We start from the raw sequence: 19,111 nt of genomic DNA, 5'->3' as shown, positions 1-19,111 counted from the left end.
GCCAGCATGAATAAGCCGCTTCTGGCGAACCAGAGCAGCGCATGGAAACACGGTTTACCTTCCCGCCAGAGTGGTACCTATTGATCTACTTGCACCTTGATGTGCTTTCGAACTGCTAGGTTGGCAGGAGCAGGGACCGAGCAACGGGAGCTCACCCCGTCATCGCGGGGATTCGAACCGCCGACCTTCTGATCGGCAAGCCCAAAGCTCTGTGGTTTAACCCACAGCGCCACCCGCGTCCCTCCCAACACACATATAAAAACACAATAAAACTTTTTTTTTTAAAGGCAAAATACAGGGTTGCCTTTGGACGGCTCGCACCTCTCTCTCCCGCAAACCGGGGTTAGGGAGGGAGAGGAATCGGCCGAAAAAGGGGCAGAAAGAAGAAAGAAAACAACAACTTCCCCTCTGCTCCTAACCACACTCTCTCACACACACTGAGCTTTTCCTGTGTAGATTTGAAGGGTGTGTGTGTGTCAGACAAAACTGAGCCAGGAAGTAAGTTTGCAAGCGTGTGCTCTGAGCCGCAGGCAGCCGCGCCAAACCCTGAGCCCATTTTGCACCCGGAAACGCCTTTTTGGGGGGAGCTGTGGTCCATTGGATGGCGGGGAAGACAACCCCTAGCCAGTGAAGGCACCCCGGGGTGCCGAATCGTCCGGGACGGGTTTGGGGTTCAGAGGGCACCATGTTTTCGAGGAAGAAGCGGGAGCTGATCAAGACGCCCTCGATTTCGAAGAAGGGCCGGGGAGGAAGTCCTGTGCCACCGTCCTCTCTGGTGAGCAACGGGGTTGCGTCCGCGGGGCGTTGCGAAACGGGGGGTGGGCACCCCGGGCGGCGTTTTCGCAAGAGGTCGCTCGGCTGCGCCTCCCCTCTCGCCGCGCGGCGGCCAACGGATCGCGGCGGCCGTTCATTGGCTCTGACTCGCCCCGAGAAAAAGGGCATCGTGGATTTGGAGGGAAGGGTTCAGGGCGGCTCAAATGTTTCAGGGGACGGAAGAAGTCCTCTGCGGAGGAAAGGTTGCCGCTTTGGGGGGGCTTCTTAGCTTAGAGAAAAGGTAATAATAATAATAATAATAATAATAATAATAATAATAATAATAATAATATAATAATTTATTTGTACCCTTGGTTGTCACTCTGAGTGGCTTCCTGCATATATAAAAACATAGCAAACCATTCAACCTTGAAAACTTTGAAATAATAATAATAATAGTAATTTATTTGTACCCTTGGTTGTCCCAGATAGATAGATAGATAGATAGATAATACTGTATTCGGCTATAAGCCCACCAGGTAAAACCAATCAGTAAATAAAATAGCATTTTACATTCTAAAATATCAACTAAAACATTTCAACGCATAATCTCCCAGACACTCTGGGCGGCTTCCGGCATATATAAAAACATGGCAAAACATTAAACCTTGGAAACCTTGAAATAATAAAATAATAATAATAATAATTTATTTGTACCCTGAGTTGCCCCAGCTAGCGTCTTCCAGCACATATAAAAACACAGCAAAACATTAAACCAGGTTTCTCGGCCCTCCAGATGTTTTGGGACTACAACTCCCATGATCCCTAGCTAGCAGGACGAGTGGTCAGGGATGATGGGAATTGTAGTCTCAAAAAAGCATCCATTCTTTGGCGATCAGCCTTCTTGATGGTCCAGCTCTCACTTCCATACATCACGACTGGGAAAACCAGAGCTTTTACTCTTTACTTTGTTGGCAAGGTGATGTCTCTACTGCTTTTAAAAGAGGGCAAATTCACAAAGGAGAGAGGGCTATCGATGGCTCCTGGGAGCTGGAGTCCGTGGTCGTTTTATTCCCCGCACCCCCCTTTTGGGACAGATCCGGCGGTGCCAATATTGGGGGTGTTTTGTTTTTTCGCTTTTCGTTTTTGCGGAAAGCGCTCTGAGCGAAGTTTCACTTCCCGTCGGTGGGCAAGACATCAAGCCTGCAAGATCCAGTTGTCTTGAGTGGGTGTTTTCGCTACAGGAAGCTGGCAGCGGACCTGGGTTCAAAATAACACCCGGCGGCTGGAGCCGGGTGTGAAATAACAGCCAGGGAAGCTGGTGGAAGATGGGAGGGCAGATATTTTAATGTATTTTTAATCTTCCGTTGGAAGCTGCCCAGGGTGATAATAATAATAATAATAATAATAATAATAATAATAATAATAATAATAATAATAATAATAGCAGGGAGGTCAACAGTAGAGGGCGCCAGAGCCCCTCCAATTCTGCATAACGGGGGGGGGGCTATCTCTCGTTTCACAGAGCACTGTAGAGTTGCCTTACTGACAACAAGCCCTGCCTGTCATTTTCCTCCTCTCTCTCTCTTTTTCTAAAAAAATAAGAATTTGTTAAAGTTTTTTGCCACGAGACAAAAGCATCAAATCCAGATAATTGCAGAGAGAGAGAGAGAGAGAGAGAGAGAGAGGAAATAAAAGGGGGCGGGATTTAAAAAACTGTATTCTGCTCTGGTCAGACCTCACCTGGAGTACTGTGTCCAGTTCTGGGCACCACAGTTCAAGAAGGACACTGACCAACTGGAACGTGTCCAGAGGAGGGCAACCAAAATGGTCAAAGGCCTGGAAACGATGCCTTATGAGGAACGGCTAAGGGAGCTGGGCATGTTTAGCCTGGAGAAGAGGAGGTTAAGGGGTGATATGATAGCCATGTTCAAATATATAAAAGGATGTCACATAGAGGAGGGAGAAAGGTTGTTTTCTGCTGCTCCAGAGAAGCGGACACGGAGCAATGGATCCAAACTACAAGAAAGAAGATTCCACCTAAACATTAGGAAGAACTTCCTGACCGTAAGAGCTGTTTGACAGTGGAATTTGCTGCCAAGGAGTGTGGTGGAGTCTCCTACTTTGGAGGTCTTTAAGCAGAGGCTTGACAACCATATGTCAGGAGTGCTCTGATGGTGTTTCCTGCTTGGCAGGGGGTTGGACTCGATGGCCCTTGGGGTCTCTTCCAACTCTAGGATTCTAGGATTCCTTCTCTATAAACTCAGCACTGCTTTAAAGGATAAAGCGAAATACGGCGTCGTCATCTGGGTCTGAAACCCCTCCCCAAAAACTCGCTTTTGTATTGATGTTCAGTTCTGCACAATTCAGAGCTGCAGAAAGAGGAAGCCGTCCGAACACCGCCTTCCTCTTTGCTCAAGTTTGTGGCTTTTTTCCCCTCCGCCCACCCCTTCGAAGAAGCTGCGCCCGGTGGGTGCTGGGTGCGTCGTAATTTTTTTCGGAAAAAAGGAAAACCACCCCCCCAAAAAAAACTAAAACCCGCAAGGTTTCCAGAAGCGAGCATGGGTGTGGCGGCTCTCAAAATCCGCCTGGGCGCTGGAGGGGCGCCCTAGGCCTTGAAATTACCCGCGCCCTCTCTGCCTAGTGGGGTTCGTGGTTTTTTTGGGGGGCTGCTGGATCGTGGCCATGCACGGAAACCGGGGCAAAAGCAGCTACAGCCCGTATTCGGCCGGACTGCGGAGGAAAGTCTCGAAAGCCGGCGGCCACGTCTTGGAGACCGTCTCCAACAGAGCCAGCGTTTGGCTGAAGGTACCAAACTCCCGCCGGGTTTTCGGAAGGGCAGCGAGGGGCTGTGTATGTTTTGGTAATTTTAAAGAATTGATTAAAAATATATATAAACATACAACAACTATTTAGACTCCAAATATCCAGCTTGCTCTGAATCCAGTGGCGTAGCGTGGGGGGTGCAGGGGGCGCCGGCCACACCAGGCGTAACATCTGGGGGTTAGAGTTAGGAGGCGCAAATCCACGGGTTAGGGGGCGCAAATTACTTGCCTTGCCCCGGGTGCTGACAACCCATGCTACGCCACTGTCTGAATCTCCCGGCTTCCCCTCATCCCTTCCACAGGGCCTAATGATAATATTTACAACGACATTTCAATATTTATCCACACTTCGAAATTAGCCACACTCTCCGTTACTTTGCAAGTGTGGTTAAAATCCTGCCAATGTTTGAACCTGCTTGCAGTAGTCTCATAAATAAATCGCAAACTTTCCCCATTGTTTTTTTAAACGTTATGGTCTTTGTGATTTCCCAGTTAACTTTGCCGCTGGGATATCATTTTTTAAAAACGAAACTCCGTGCAAAAATCTGCCTTCGGATTTGCATTGTGTCGCAGAAAGCGCATTGGAAGGTGTGTTTTTTAATCTAATGGGTGCATCTCCACACCTAAAATACACTTCTTGAAATTACAACACACCATTAGGAATTGTTTGGCTGAAGGTACTTTTGGCAAACTCCCGCCGGGTTTTCGGAAGGGCAGGGGGGGCTGTGGATTCGCGGGGGGGGGACCTCATTTTGCTAGCTAGGGATGATGGGAGTTGTAGTCCCAAAACATCTTTTTTTTAATATATAATTTTTGGCCAGAGGTCATACAGCTACAGTTTCTCAAGTGCCGGCAAGATTGACGTCAAAGCTAAAGCCACCGCTGTTGAGCAATTGTGGTTCCTAAGATACCACGAGACTCAACCGCTCGCCTCCGTGGAATAATTTGCAGAATGTGGATTTCTCTGCAGCAAAGGGCTGGACCTTTTTCCGCCCGCGTGAACCTTCAAAAAGAGGATTCGGCAAATTCCCGAATCACAACTAATTCATTGCATGCCCATTCTTTTTGCTTAAATTTCAAACTTTTCCAAAAGTCAAACTTACCCAAAAGTCAAAACCAATCAAGAACCCCCCTCCCATAAACACTTAGTATTTTTACTTAAATTTGAAATTTTCCCAAAAGTCAGAACGAATGAATAACCCCCCTCGAACAAATGCCTCTTCTTATTAAATTTGAAAATTGTGCAAAAGTGACACTTTCCCAGAACAAACAAGTCAAGACTCCCCCTCCCACAAACACTTATTCATATTTCTTAAAATTGAAATTTTCCCCAAATTCAAAACAAAGAGTGAACCGAGTGCCTATTGGTTCTTCCAGGGCATTCTGCAGTTGGTGGGGCCAAAGGCTCTGAGTTCTAGTCCTGCCCTGAGTGACCCGAATGGCTTTTGCTTCTTCCAAGGCGTTCTGAAGCTGGTGGGGTCAAAGGCTCTGAGTTCTAATCCTGTCCTGAGTGACTTTTGCATCTTCCAATGAGTTCTGAAGTTGACAGGGCCAAAGGTTCTGAGTTCTAATCCTGCCCTGAGTTCCTATGGGTTCTTCCCAAGTGTTCTGAAGTCGGTGGAGGCCAAAGGCTCTGAGTTCTAGTCCTGCCCTGAGTGCCTTTTCCGTCTTCCAATGAGTTCTGAAGTTGGTCAGGCCAAAGGCTCTGAGTTCTAGTCCTGCCCTGAGTGGCTTTTGCTTCTTCCAAAGCGTTCTGCAGTTGGCGGGGCCAAAGGCTCTGAGTTCTAATCCTGCCCTGAGTGATCTGAGTGCCTATTGGTTCTTCCAATGACTTCTGAAGTTGGTGGGGCCAAAGGTTCTGAGTTCTAATCCTGCCCTGAGTGACTTTTGCATCTTCCAATGAGTTCTGAAGTTGGCGGGGCCAAAGGCTCTGAGTTCTAGTCCTGCCCTGAGTTCCTATTGGTTCTTCCCAAGTGTTCTGAAGTCGGTGGAGGCCAAAGGCTCTGAGTTCTAATCCTACCCTGAGTGCCTTTTCCGTCTTCCAATGAGTTCTGAAGTTGGTCAGGCCAAAGGCTCTGAGTTCTAGTCCTGCCCTGAGTGATCTGAGTGCCTTTTGCATCTTCCAATGAGTTCTGCAGTTGGCGGGGCCAAAGGCTCTGAGTTCTAGTCCTGCCCTGAGTGCCTATTGGTTCTTCCAAGGCGTTCTGAACTTGGTGGAGCCAAAGGTTCTGAGTTCAAGTACTGCCCCGAGTGACCCGGATGCCTTTCCCTTCTTCCCAGGAGCTGCCGCGCCGCGATGGCCTGGACTCCTCGACCGCCTCTAGCCTGGCGGACCTCTCCGCGCCCACCCCGGCCGGCACCCTCAAGCGCCCCACCAGCCTCAGCCGCCACGCCAGCGCCGCAGGGTTCCCGCTCTCGCCGGCCGTGCCCCGGGGCCTGGGCAAGGCCGCCAAGGCCTACAGCCCCTGCGATGGCGGCGAGGGCAGCCTGATGGAGCCGGAAGAAATCTCCCAACTGCTGGCTGACGTGACCCGCTTGGCCGAGCCGCTGGAGAAGCTTCGGGACGTGGTTCTCCGGGAGGGTAAGTGGTCAGGGGCCGGACTGAGCTTTGAAGCGGCCCTCAGCTCTCTGTGCCCAACCACAAATTGCTGTTTGTTTTGCGTTAATAATATAATAATAATAATAATAATTTATTTACTTATAAAGCTGTGTTGTATTGAGCATTTTCTGCCCCTAGAGGTCTCTAGCGTGACACTGTATCGCAATGCGTATGTTCTGCCGCTAGGTGTCGCTGTTGTAGTGGGGCCCTAAATAAAAATATAATAGTAATAATTTATTATTTATACCCCACCCGTCTGGCTGGGCTTCCCCAGCCACTCTGGGCGGCTGCCAAGAAAACACTAAAACACAATAACCTGTTAAACATTAAAAGCTTCCCGAAACAGGGCTGCCTTCAGACGTCTTCTAAAAGTCTGGTAGTTGTTTTTCTCTTTGACATCTGATGGGAGGGCGTTCCACAGGGCGGGCGCCACCACCGAGAAGGCCCTCTGTCTAGTTCCCTGTAACCTCACTTCTGGCAGGGAGGGAACCGCCAGAAGGCCCTCGGAGATGGACCCAGGTGTCCGGGCTGGATGATGGGGGTGGAGACGCTCCTTCAGGTATTCTGGGCTGTTTAGGGCTTTCAAGGTCGGCACCAACACTTTGAATTGTGCTCGGAAACGTTCTGGGAGCCAATGTAGGTCTTTCAGGACCGGTGTTATATGGTTTTGGCGGCCGCTCCCAGTCCCCAGTCTGGCTGCCGCATTCTGGATTAGTTGTAGTTTCCAGGTCACCTTCAAAGGCAGCCCCACGGAGAGCGCATGGCAGTAGTCCAAGCAGGAGATAACCAGAGCATGCACCACTCTGGCCAGACAGTCTGCAGGCAGGGAGGGTCTCATCCTGCATACCAGATGGAGCTGCCCTGGACACAGAATTGACCTGCACCTCCATGGTCAGCTGTGAGTCCAGAATGACTCCCAGGCTGCACACCTGGTCCTTCGGGGGCACAGCCACCCCATTCAGGACTAGGGAGTCCCCCACACCTGCCCACCCCCTGTCCCCCCAAAACAGTCCTTCTGTCTTGTCAGGATTCAACCTCAATCTGTTAGCCGCCATCCATCCTCCAACCGCCTCCAGACACTCACACAGGACCTTCACCGCCTTCACTGGTTCCGATTTGAAAGAGAGGTAGAGCTGGGTATCATCTGCATATTGATGGACACCCAGCCCAAACCCCCTGATGATCCCTGACCGCTGGTCCTGTTAGCTAGGGATGATGGGAGTTGTAGTCCCAAAACATCTGGAGGGCCGAGTTTGGGGGTGCCTGCTCCAGATATTTTAGAACTACAACTCCCATCACCCCTAGCTAACAGGACCAGTGGTCAGGGATGGTGGGAACTGTAGTCCGAAACATCTGGAGGGCTGAAGGTTTGGGATGCCTGCTATATGGCAGCGGTGCCCACACTTTTCTCAAAGAGGGCCACATTGGATGAAGTGAAGGGCCGCGAGGGCCGACCAAAGTTGTTGACCTTTATTTAGGATTGATGCTCTCAACCCCTTTTTTTTAGGGTTTTACCCCAAAGCGGTTGAGCTTTTTTAAAGGATTTTTACCCAGAAATAAACTGAGACGGGGGCCGGATTAGGCCCCCAAAACGGACTTTGGACATGCCTGATTTAAATCAAATCCAGCCTGATGGGGAGGGAGTGAAACGGGTTTTTACGCATGATTTAAAGACATTATTATTATTATTTCCAATTTGCCAATGAATGTTTCGTTTCCTTTGGGGGAAAGGAGCGGCGCATGCGCCTGGTTTTGCAACCGCCAGCTGAGCACGGCCTCTGGGGACAGAGAGAGAGGCGGTTGCCACATCAGACGGTGGCAAGAGGGATGCGATATTTGCCGCTTCCTGCCTCTATTTTCATCCGCCCGCCTTTCCTGTTTACGCCGAGCCCGCGGCAACTGGCAGTGCCCTGATAAACCCTTCTCGGGCGTGCCCGGGTGCCCGTCGCCCTCCCCGCAATGTCCTCTGGCTCGGACTTGCAGTCGCGCGCCGTCGCGCCCGCAAGGTCCGGGTTCGAATCCCGACCAAGCCACGAAACTCGCCCTGGGTATCCTTGGGGAGAGGGCAGCCGCCGCCTCTCTCGGCCGAACCGACCTCCCAGGGTTATTGTGAGGGTTGCGCGCTTGCTAGGAGCTGGGAGATCTGGGTTCGAGTCCCGACCGAGCCACAATGATCTCTTGGGGGGGGCAGTCGATTGCCTCTCTGCCTAATCTACCTGTTGCAGGAGGATTAGTTGAGGAGGAGGTGAACCGTGCAGGGGAAAGGAAAAGGTGGAAATAATAAATGCTAAAAGCAAATAAAACGTATTGGGGGAAATTGCCGCCACCTGAAAAAAAAAGCACGTTAGTCAAAGCTGCGTACAAGACGCGAAATTGCACTAATATTCTGCTGAGTTGCCGTAAGGGTTTAGTTTAGTTTTAGTTTAGTTTAATTTTTAGTTTAGTTTTTAGTTTAGTTTTTAGTTTTAGTTTAGTTTTTAGTTTAGTTTTTAGTTTTAGTTTAGTTTTTAGTTTAGTGCTTAGTTTAGTTTAGTGTTTAGTTTAGTTTAGTTTTTAGTTTAGTTTTTAGTTTGGTTTAGTGTTTAGTTTATTTTCAGTTTTGTTTTCAGTTTTGTTTAGTTTTTAGTTTAGTTTAGTTTAGTTTAGTTTAGTTTAGTTTAGTTTAGTTTTTATTTTGTTTTTATTGCAAACGGGTGCAAAACGTGCAGAACCCGAGTTTGAGAACTGGAGAAATTAGGAGCGAAAACCCGACGTTCGCTCCTTCCTTCCCTGGCGATGAGAATGCCCAGAAACGATGATACAATCTGGGCGGGTGATGGTTTAGGGATGGGGGTCAAGCGGGTTATCTCAAATGTCGCAAGAGGCGGTCACTTCCTCCTTTCCATCTTCCCTTCCTGAATGTAAACAGGAAGGGAAACATTCCAGAGAAGACCTTGGACAGAGAGAGGTTGCCAACTTACCGGGTTGGGGGGGGGGAGGAACAGGGCTATGCTCCTCCACAAAGAATTGTGGGAGATGTAGTTTGGGGCACACGTTCTGCCCCAAAAGTTATGGGAGCTGTAGTTTTGGGCACATCCTCTGCCCCAAAGAATTGTGGGAACTGTAGTATGGGATGGGGACATGCTTTGCCCCAAATAATTATGGGAGCCGTAGTTTGGGGTGCATGCTCTGCCCCAAAGAATTATGGGAGCTGTAGTTTCGGGCGCTTGCTCTGCCCCCAAAGAATTGTGGGAGCTGTAGTTTTGGGCACATCCTCTGGCCCAAAGAATTATGGGAGCTGTAGTTTGCTCTGCCCCAAAGAATTGTGGGAACTGTAGTATGGGATGGGGACATGCTCTGCCCCAAATAATTATGGGAGCTGTAGTTTGGGGCACATCCTCTACCCGAAAGAGTTATGGGAGCTGTAGTTTGCCATCTTGGCATCCTGTAAAAGGAATCTTGGGGAATGTAGTTTAAGGTGTGCTGAAAGTTGAAAAAGAAAGCCCTATTTCCCCCCAACAAAGAGAACTACAATTCCCAGAGGGTGTTTTTCCTTTTTGGCAAGACAGATTGATTGTTAAACCGCTCTGGTTAATGTAGCTCTCTGGAGGAATAGGGGATCTCGCATCCCCACGATCACCCAGTGAGTTTTGTGGCGGAGCAGGGATCCTCATCTCCATCACTCTAACCGCTACACCGCCGCTGCCTCCCGAAGCAGCGGATGGATTTCTGACCCTGTTTGAAGACGGCACATCCCTCCTGCCCCGAGGGGCAAATGATAACGAAATTGTGGGTTCTGGGGCTTGTGGGGAGGGAAGAAAGGAGCCCAAGAGGCAGGTGAGAGGCAGAAACAAATATTGGAACTATAGAGCTGGGAAGGGAACCAGCGGTCATCTAGTCCAACCCCCTGAAACGCAGTTTAAAGATCACCTGCAGAAGCACTATAAAATTAAGGAATGTTGAAATGACGTTTGATTGAAAATGAGCGGTACTGGTAAAGAGATGTTTAAGAAAATGTAAATAGGGATTGATAATTGGAAATGGATATCTACAATAATAGGTTAATATATGGAGTAAGGTTAAATGTTAGAGGGCAAGGATTTGCTGAATTTAATATTTGAACTGGAATACAAAATGGGAGGTGTGAGGGGGTCAAGAAACTAGTGAAGAAAATATAAGATTTTATTTTTAGTTTCGATTCTTGGCTTTTCTCTCTGTCCTGATTCTTTATTCTTTCTTTTTTCTTCCTTATTCTATCAACTTTTTTCCCACTGTGTATTTCTTATTTGTATTGTTCTTGGAGTTTAAATGTTGGAATTTGTTTTTATTGTTTGTGAAATATTAATAAATATCATTTAAAAAAAAATGAAATGCAGCTGCCTTAGATGGGTATCGAACCTGCAACCTTGCCATTATCGGCTCCACGCTGTAGCCAGGTAAACTGTTTGGGGGTCCGTTCTGGGTTTTGTCCTTCTTGCCGAGTCCCTGCTGCCGCATCAGAGGGACGTCAGGCAGAAATCGAACCGGTGCGGCGCGTGCGACGATTGCACCGACGGGCCGCAAGCCGTTTGGGGCTCCGTTCTGGTTTCGTCCTTCTTGCCGAGTCCCTGCTGCTGCATCAGAGGGACGACAGGCAGAAATTCAACAGGTGCAGAGCGAATTGCACCCACGGGCCGTAACCGGCGGGTCTTCTCTTGCTTTTGCAGACGGGCTGGAGTCCCGGCGGGCGCTGGCCCACGAGAGCTTGGGGGACGCCTTACGGATCCTGCGGCAGGTGGTCGCCAAATACCCTCTGCTCAACACGCTGGAGACGCTGACCGCGGCGGGGACCCTCATCTCCAAAGTCAAAGGTCAGTCAATAGGAGTATGGCATCTAGATCAAGGGAAGTAATAGTGCCACTGTATTCTGCTCTGGTCAGACCTCACCTGGAGTACTGTGTCCAGTTCTGGGCACCACAGTTCAAGAAGGACACTGACAAACTGGAACGTGTCCAGAGGAGGGCAACCAAAATGGTCAAAGGCCTGGAAACGATGCCTTATGAGGAACGGCTAAGGGAGCTGGGCATGTTTAGCCTGGAGAAGAGGAGGTTAAGGGGTGATATGATAGCCATGTTCAAATATATAAAAGGATGTCACATAGAGGAGGGAGAAAGGTTGTTTTCTGCTGCTCCAGAGAAGCGGACACGGAGCAATGGATCCAACCTACAATAAAGAAGATTCCACCTAAACATTAGGAAGAACCTCCTGACAGTAAGAGCTGTTTGACAGTGGAATTTGCTGCCAAGGAGTGTGGTGGAGTCTCCTTCTGTGGAGGTCTTTAAGCAGAGGCTTGACAACCATAGGTCAGGAGTGCTCTGATGGTGTTTCCTGCTTGGCAGGGGGTTGGACTCGATGGCCCTTGTGGTCTCTTCCAACTCTAGGATTCTATGATTCTATAGATGACACCAAACTGGGAGGGGTGGCTAACACCCCAGAGGACAGGATCACACTTCTATGCTTTGAAAATGACGCGCGGCTGACATTTCGCACTTCCCCAAAACTCTCCTTTATTTTCTAAAAAAACGCCACCTCCGTAAATTTAATCCAAATGTGATACACGCACTAGGACAGTGCTTTTTTTCTGGAGGTGAGACACAGAGGGGCACATACCCCTAAACATTTTGTGAATCTTTGTACAGTGGTACCTCGGGTTAAGGACTTGATTCGTTCCGGAGGTCCGTACTTCACCTTGAAACTGTTCTTAACCTGAAGCACCACTTTAGCTAATGGGGCCTCCCGCTGCCGCCATGCGATTTCTGTTCTCATCCAGAAGCAAAGTTCTTAAACTGAAGCACTATTTCTGGGTTAGTGGAATCTGTAACCTGAAGTGTATGTAACCCGAGGTACCACTATAATTTTTTCCCCATTTACTGTATTTATTTTTCCCAATTTTTAACGATAAAACGGTGGTTTTCTTGAGTTTGAATGAGAGTACCACTAAACATTTTTTAAAAGAAAAAAAAGCACTGCATATTGTGGGACGCGGGTGGCGCTGTGGGTTAAACCACAGAGCCTAGGACTTGCCGATCAGAAGGTCGGCGGTTCGAATCCCCGCAATGACGGGGTGAGCTCCCGTTGCTCGGTCCCTGCTCCTGCCAACCTAGCAGTTCGAAAGCACGTCAAAGTGCAAGTAGATAAATAGGTACCGCTCTGGCGGGAAGGTAAACGGCGTTTCCGTGCGCTGATCTGGTTCGCCAGAAGCGGCTTAGTCCTACTGGCCACATGACCCGGAAACTGTACTCCGGCTCCCTCGGCCAGTAAAGCGAGGTGAGCACCGCAACCCCAGAGTCGGCCACGACTGGACCTAACGGTCAGGGGTCCCTTTACCTTTAGGTAATATCACTAGATCAATTTTCGTAAGAATGTATGGAATTGCAATTTTTTAATTTCTTTTTTATATATGCATATTTGTTTTCTCGTCCCCCCCTCATTTCCCCTCCCGCCTGTGTATCACTTTATTCCTTTAGCATTGCAATACTTTCAATGAAGATATTAATTTAAAAAATATATAATCCGTAGGTTTCCATTACGAATCCAACATCGAAGCTGACAAACGAGAATTCGAAAAGGCCCTGGAGATGATCGCCGTTTCCTTCAGCGGCACGTAAGCAGAGGACTTTTTTGTGCTTTCCCTAAAGGAACATGATTCCGGGTCGTAGAATCGGAAGGGGCCCTTTAGAGGACATCCAGCTCAACCCCCACTCAGGGGAGGAAAAATTGGGGTTGGAGGTGGCTGGTTACAACAGCTTTTAAACCTCCAGTGATACCCAGGCCCACCCTAAACATTTTCCTGGGTATTTAGTGACTTTTGTTGGATGAAATCAGAAGGCGATTTTGGTCCCTGGGTACAATATTGATTTTTTTGGGGGGGGGAGATGTTAAATTGCCGTATTTTTCGCTCTATAAGACGCACCAGACCACAAGACGCACCTAGTTTTTGGAGGAGGAAAACAAGAAAAAAATATCCTGAATCTCAGAAGCCAGAACAGCAAGAGGGATCGCTGCACAGTGAAAGCAGCAATCCCTCTTGCTGTTCTGGCTTCTGGGATAGCTGCGCAGCCTGCATTCGCTCCATAAGACGCACACACATTTCCCCTTACTTTTTGGGAGGGAAAAAGTGAGTCTTATAGAGCCAAAAATATGGTAACTCAAGGTGATGTTACCTGGATACGATTTGGGATTTGTGAATGAGGAGGAACAACATGATTTGCGGGAAAAGGGACTCAGCTATACAGCTGCAAAAATAATGTGCATTTTCAGTGCACTGTACAAACGAGACACTAGGTGGCAATGGCGAGCTAAGGGCAAATTCAATAATTTTTTTGAAAAAGCATTTTTCACGGCTTTTTTTACATGCACCTAGATTCCGCCCTGATCTGTTGGGTAATGAATGAAGGCGAATGAACCACAGCGATTTGAGCAAAGTGCAAAATCGATGTGCTTGTTTTGCCCCTTGTTTTGCTTTATCAACGTGCTTTCTCTCCCCCAAAACAGGGTCTCCGAACTCCTCATGGGGGAATTAGATAGCAGCACCCTTCTCTCCATCCCTCCTAGCGACCACAACCAGGTGAGGCGTCCCGGCTAATGAACGAATGACCTATTTATCTACCTGCACTTTGACGTGCTTTTGAACTGCTAGGTTGGCAGGAGCAGGGACCGAGCAACGGGAGCTCACCCCGTCACGGGGATTCGAACCACCGACCTTCTGATTGGCAGGTCCTAGGCACTGTGGTTTAAACCACCTGCGCAAAAATCATGCCTGCATAGATTAAGGACTCCACATGTCACTCCTGGTAAAGGGATGCGGGTGACGCTGTGGTCTAAACCACTGAGCCTCTTGGGCTTGCCGATCAGAAGGTTAGAGATTTGAATCCCCGCCACAGGGTGAGCTCCCACTGCTCTGTCCCAGCTCCTGCCAACCTAGCAGATCGAAAGCACACCAGCGGAAGTAGATAAATAGGTACCGCTCCGGCGGAAAGGTAAACGGCGTTTCTGTGGCTCTGGTTTCTGTCACGGTGTCCTGTTGCACCAGAAGTGGTTTAGTCCTGCTGGCCACATGACCCAGAAAGCTGTCTGTGGACAAAAGCCGGCTCCCTCGGCCTGAAAGCGAGATGAGCGCCGCAACCCCAGAGTCACCTTTGAGTGGACTTAACTGTCTAGGTGTCTTTTACCTTTTTACCTTTTAAACGTCTGGAACAGATTAATCCGTTTTGTATGACTTTCTATGGAAAAGCACACCTTGGTTTTGGAACGCTTTGTTTTTGGAATGGAATTTCCGGAACGGATTAAGTTTGAGAACGTGCGAGAATTTTAAAAACAACCCCTGAAACAGCAATAGGACATGGATTTTGCTATCTAACGAAACCATTAATCCGTAAAATGAAAGGAATAAACAATGTACTGCAGCCACACAATCAATCAATAGCTGAACTGGGTTCCACACAGTTACAAAAACAAAACGAAAAAGAGCCACAAAAACAGAAACGCAAAATAAACAGCAAAAACAGACAGACCTCAGCGTAACACTCAAATCGGAAGCGCAACGCTCGAAACGGAGGCCGTTCAGCTTCCAAAACCGGTTCGCAAACCAGAACACTTCCTTCTGGGTTTGCAGAGTTTGGGTTCCAAGTTGTTTGGGTTCCAAGGCATTTTGAGAACCAAGGGACCGCTGTAACACCCAGATTGAGGATGTTCAGATATGCACGTGCATCTCTGACTTTCGCGTGGTTGGAAATTCCTCGCTCGTTTGACTAACGACGTTTTCTCGCCCCCAGTCGATGGAAAATCTCTACGGGGGAATTCCTGGCCAAGGTGGCGAAGGCATCTCAGACGGCATGGAAGGTTTCACCTCAAGTAAGTGCGAGTCTCCCTCGTGGCTTTCTCACTAATACGCCTTTTCCACTAATACGCACTTTTTCATTAATGTTTGCGCATTGATCCAACCCCCCACGAATGGGACCTTGATAGGGCCATAGACAATCGTTCGTTGATGTGGTTTTCTTTTTTTTCTGCTTTTGTGTGTCGTTCTGCTTTGCGGTTTTTGTTATAATTGTGGAAAATCTAATAAAATAATCACAAAAAAGAGAATATATGGGCTCGTGGCCTAGATCCTGCAGGTAACCCCTTCTTACATCTCATGCATCTCTTCCCTTTCCCTCCCCAGTCCGTCTGTCGGCCGAAGAGGTGGACGTTCTCCTGCAAAGGTGCGAGGGAGGAGTCGAGGCGGCTTTACATTACGCCAAGAATGTCTCGAAGTATATGAAGGACCTCATGTATTACCTGGAGAAAAGGACTGCCCTAGGTGAGTAGGGCGAGGGAGGGAGGGAAGTGGCAGGGATCTCCTCTGCTCTGTTGTGGACAGTGCTGGATATTTACTACAGTGGTGGTTGTTGTTTAGTCGTGTCTGAATCTTCGTGACCCCCTGGACCAGAGCACGCCAGGCCCTCCTGTCTTCCACTGCCTCCCGCAGTTTGGTCAAACTCATGCTGGTAGCTTCGAGAACACTGTCCCACCATCTCATCCTCTGTCGTCCCCTTCTCCTTCTGCCCTCCATCTTTCCCAACATCAGGGTCTTTTCCAGGGAGTCTTCTCTTCTCCTGAGGTGGCCAAAGTCTTGGAGCCTCAGCTTCAGGATCTGTCCTTCCAGTGAGCACTCAGGGCTGATTTCCTTCCGAATGGAGAGGTTTGATCTTCTTGCAGTCCATGGGACTCTCAAGAGTCTCCTCCAGCACCAGAATTCAAAAGCATCCATTCTTTGGCGATCAGCCTTCTTGATGGTCCAGCTCTCACTTCCATACATCACGACTGGGAAAACCAGAGCTTTGACTACAGTGGTACCTCGGGTTAAGTACTTAATTTGTTCCGGAGGTCCGTTCTTAACCTGAAACTGTTCTTAACCTGAAGCACCACTTTAGCTAATGGGGCCTCCTGCTGCTGCCAAAGCATGATTTCTGTTCTCATCCTGAAGCAAAGTTCTTAACCTGAAACTATTTCTGGGTTAGCAGAGTCTGTAACCTGAAGCATATGTAACCTGAAGCGTATGTAGCCCGAGGTACCACTGTATAAGCTAAACAAGCTAGAACTTAGGGCCCCAATCTCTTGGGGGCCCCAAAAAAATTAAAGGGAAAAAAACCCTGAATGCACATTTCAAAAATATAAGATAAAAAACAAATGAAATAAAACCTACATCCAGCAACAGTGTTTTGTGTTGTGTAGGCTCCTCTGATGTAAGTCAGTGGTGGCCAAACTTGGCTCTTTTGGGACTACAATTCCCAGCAACCCTGACCACTGGTCCTGTTAGCTTGGGATGATGGGAGTTGTAGTCCCAAAACAGCTGGAGGGCCAAGTTTGGCCATCACTGATGTAAGTCATGGGCTCCACCTGCTCCCTAAAATATCCCTGGTTTGCTCCTTTCTATATATAGGGTGCCTACATTCTGCATGGACTGGTTGCAGGGCCACATGGGCAAATGGCTTGAGATACCTATGAGGTCCATAAATGGCCATATGGCATATATTCAACAACAAAAACAGTGGCCATTTGTTGTTGGCAAAGGACAGCTGGACATAGAAAGGGCTCCATTACCTTTAGGAGCTGAGGGCCTCATCAAACCGAAATCCGGCCCAAATCTTTTACATCTCCATTATGCCCAAAATTCACCATTAACCTACAAGTGTTATTCCAGCCCTGCTAACAGTTTTAACTGTTTGCAATGGTGTTGGTTTTTTTAAGATAGATTACAAATTCCCCCCATTCCTTATTTTGATATTCCTGATTTCTGATTCTCCCGGTCATTTTTTGCGAGTTTGGCACAATCCATCAACTGAATCTGCCATCCTTTTTCTGAAAATTATTTAAAAAGAATATTAGAGTCCAAGGTGCTAGTCTGAAACAATAACCCAGGAAAGAGAAATCTAGAGTTTGCAAAAAAGGTTTTTTAAAAAATGTATATTTTTATTTACAAAAATACACTCTCTTTTCCCTCCCTCTGCCCAGAAATGGAGTTTGCCAAGGGTCTTCAGAAGATGGTCAATTCCTGCAAACAGACCATCAGTCAGGAGGTAAGACCGTCGTCCCATAATGCAGTGGGCTGTAGCCATTTCTGAATTTATTTTTTATACCTGTTATCTCACCTTTCCTCCAAAGCCCAACCTTTTCTTATGGGGCTGGGGGCTGGGGAAGCAGACTTGTTGCAACCGACAATTCCACATTCCGAATTTACCCCAAAATACCGTGTTCTTCTCTCTATAGGACACACTTTTTCCCCTCCAAAAATTAAGGGGAAATGTGTGCGTCCTATGGGGCGAATGCAGGCTCCTTGGCTTCAGCGATAGCAACGCGAAGCCTCCGAAGCGCAGAGGGAGCGCACCGACCCCTCTCACTCTCCAGGCTTCAGGGATAGCCGTCTGAAGCCTCCGGAGCACAGTGCGAGTTCCCGCTGCGCTCCGGAGGCTTCAGGGATAGAATCATAGAACCATAGAATCCTAGAGTTGGAAGAGACCACAAGGGCCATTGAGTCCAACCCCCTGCCAAGCAGGAAACACCATCAGAGCACTCCTGACATATGGTTGTCAAGCCTCTGCTTAAAGACCTCCAAAGGAGGAGACTCCACCACACTCCTTGGCAGCAAATTCCACTGTCAAACAGCTCTTACTGTCAGGAAGTTCTTCCTAATGTTTAGGTGGAATCTTCTTTCTTGTAGTTTGGATCCATTGCTCCGTGTCCGCTTCTCTGGAGCAGCAGAAAACAACCTTTCTCCCTCCTCTAGGTGACATCCTTTGATATATTTGAACATGGCTATCATATCACCGCTTAACCTCCTCTTCCCCCCGCCAGCCCCAAAGAGCAGGTCGAAAGCAACCCGAAGCCTCCGGAGCCCAGCGGGAACTCCCGCTGCACTCCGGAGGCTTCGGTGAATGCACCATGAATGCACAGAATGCACCTTATTTTAGAGGGAGAGAACAAGGGGTAAAAATTCTCCCCCTCTCTGCGCAGCGCCCCTTCAGGGAAGCGGGAGGAGAAATGGAAGGGGCTCCATTTCTCCTGCCGCTTTGCTGAAGGGGTGCTGCGCAGAGAGGGGGAGAATTTGTTTTTCTTGTTCTTCCCCTCTAAAACAAGGTGCGTCCTATGGTTGAGTGCATCCTATAGAGCGAAAAATACGGTACCCATGGACTGGGTATTTTGCTGATGCTCCGGTGGCGGTTGGAATCATTCAATCCAGTTCACACCTGGCTGTAAATTTACCCAACTTTTCTTTCTTGAATCGGCGCAAAATGCAGCCGTCTTTGGAAATCATCTGAAGTGTAGGTAAAAGCAACTGCTTATATACATTTCTGGAAGCCGGGGCCACTCCCATTCCCGACGTGATTGGCTATCTAAACTCCCAAGCTGCCAATCACGACTCGGGAGTTCAAGGGCCAATGGCAGAGGCCCAAATCCTGACATGTCCTGTGATTGGACGTCATGTACCGAAACAGGAGCTCAGAATCCTTCGTCCAGACTTGAACTCAGGCCAACAGAGACCACTGAATGCATAACATTTTTCCTTTATTTTGTCAACGGCTTGGGGGAAGGTTGGGCATGTTTAGCCTGGAAAAGAGGAGACATGAGAGATGTTTTGTCTGCCTTCTGGTCCAGTCCTTTTCGCTCCTTGTACAAACTGACCCCACGTTTTCCCTGCTTCTCAGCCTTTTATGCCCTTTTTCTCCATCTACTCCCTGGCGCTGGAGCAAGACGCCGAGTTCGGGGTCAATTCTCAGCAAGCGGCTATCACCTTGCGGTCAGAAACATTCCTGCAGGTAAGAGGGGAGCTGGTGGAAAGAGAATGTTCCCTGTTCTTTCAGATGTGGCGGCAGCGACGGATTTACCTATCAGCTAATCTATCACAGAGCCTAGGACTTGCCAATCAGAAGGTCGG

General features: G+C 48.5%; 1 protein-coding gene across 3 annotated transcripts in view; it reads left to right on the top strand.

The window, feature by feature from the left end:
- The first annotated feature begins 466 nt into the window (after positions 1 to 466).
- ARHGAP45 (Rho GTPase activating protein 45) overlaps positions 467 to 19,111 on the top strand; it is a 41,826-nt gene continuing 23,181 nt past the window's right edge. For 2 of the 3 annotated variants that reach the window (XM_082206272.1, XM_082206270.1), the window contains exons 1-9: positions 3,267 to 3,561; positions 5,859 to 6,159; positions 10,863 to 11,006; positions 12,715 to 12,799; positions 13,690 to 13,762; positions 14,970 to 15,048; positions 15,359 to 15,496; positions 17,191 to 17,255; positions 18,882 to 18,992. In XM_082206272.1, the coding sequence (XP_082062398.1) occupies positions 3,439 to 3,561; positions 5,859 to 6,159; positions 10,863 to 11,006; positions 12,715 to 12,799; positions 13,690 to 13,762; positions 14,970 to 15,048; positions 15,359 to 15,496; positions 17,191 to 17,255; positions 18,882 to 18,992 (1,119 nt within the window). In that variant the 5' untranslated portion in view covers positions 3,267 to 3,438. Of the gene's footprint in view, positions 776 to 3,266; positions 3,562 to 5,858; positions 6,160 to 10,862; positions 11,007 to 12,714; positions 12,800 to 13,689; positions 13,763 to 14,969; positions 15,049 to 15,358; positions 15,497 to 17,190; positions 17,256 to 18,881; positions 18,993 to 19,111 lie in introns of those variants that run through there. The other variant, XM_082206271.1, reaches the window with a different exon arrangement.

The sequence above is a fragment of the Podarcis vaucheri genome (genome assembly GCF_965113315.1).
Source record: "Podarcis vaucheri genome assembly, chromosome: 18".
NCBI lineage: Eukaryota > Metazoa > Chordata > Lepidosauria > Squamata > Lacertidae > Podarcis > Podarcis vaucheri.
The sequence above is the reverse complement of the archived record's forward strand: the minus strand, read 5'-3'. Positions and strand labels throughout refer to the sequence as shown.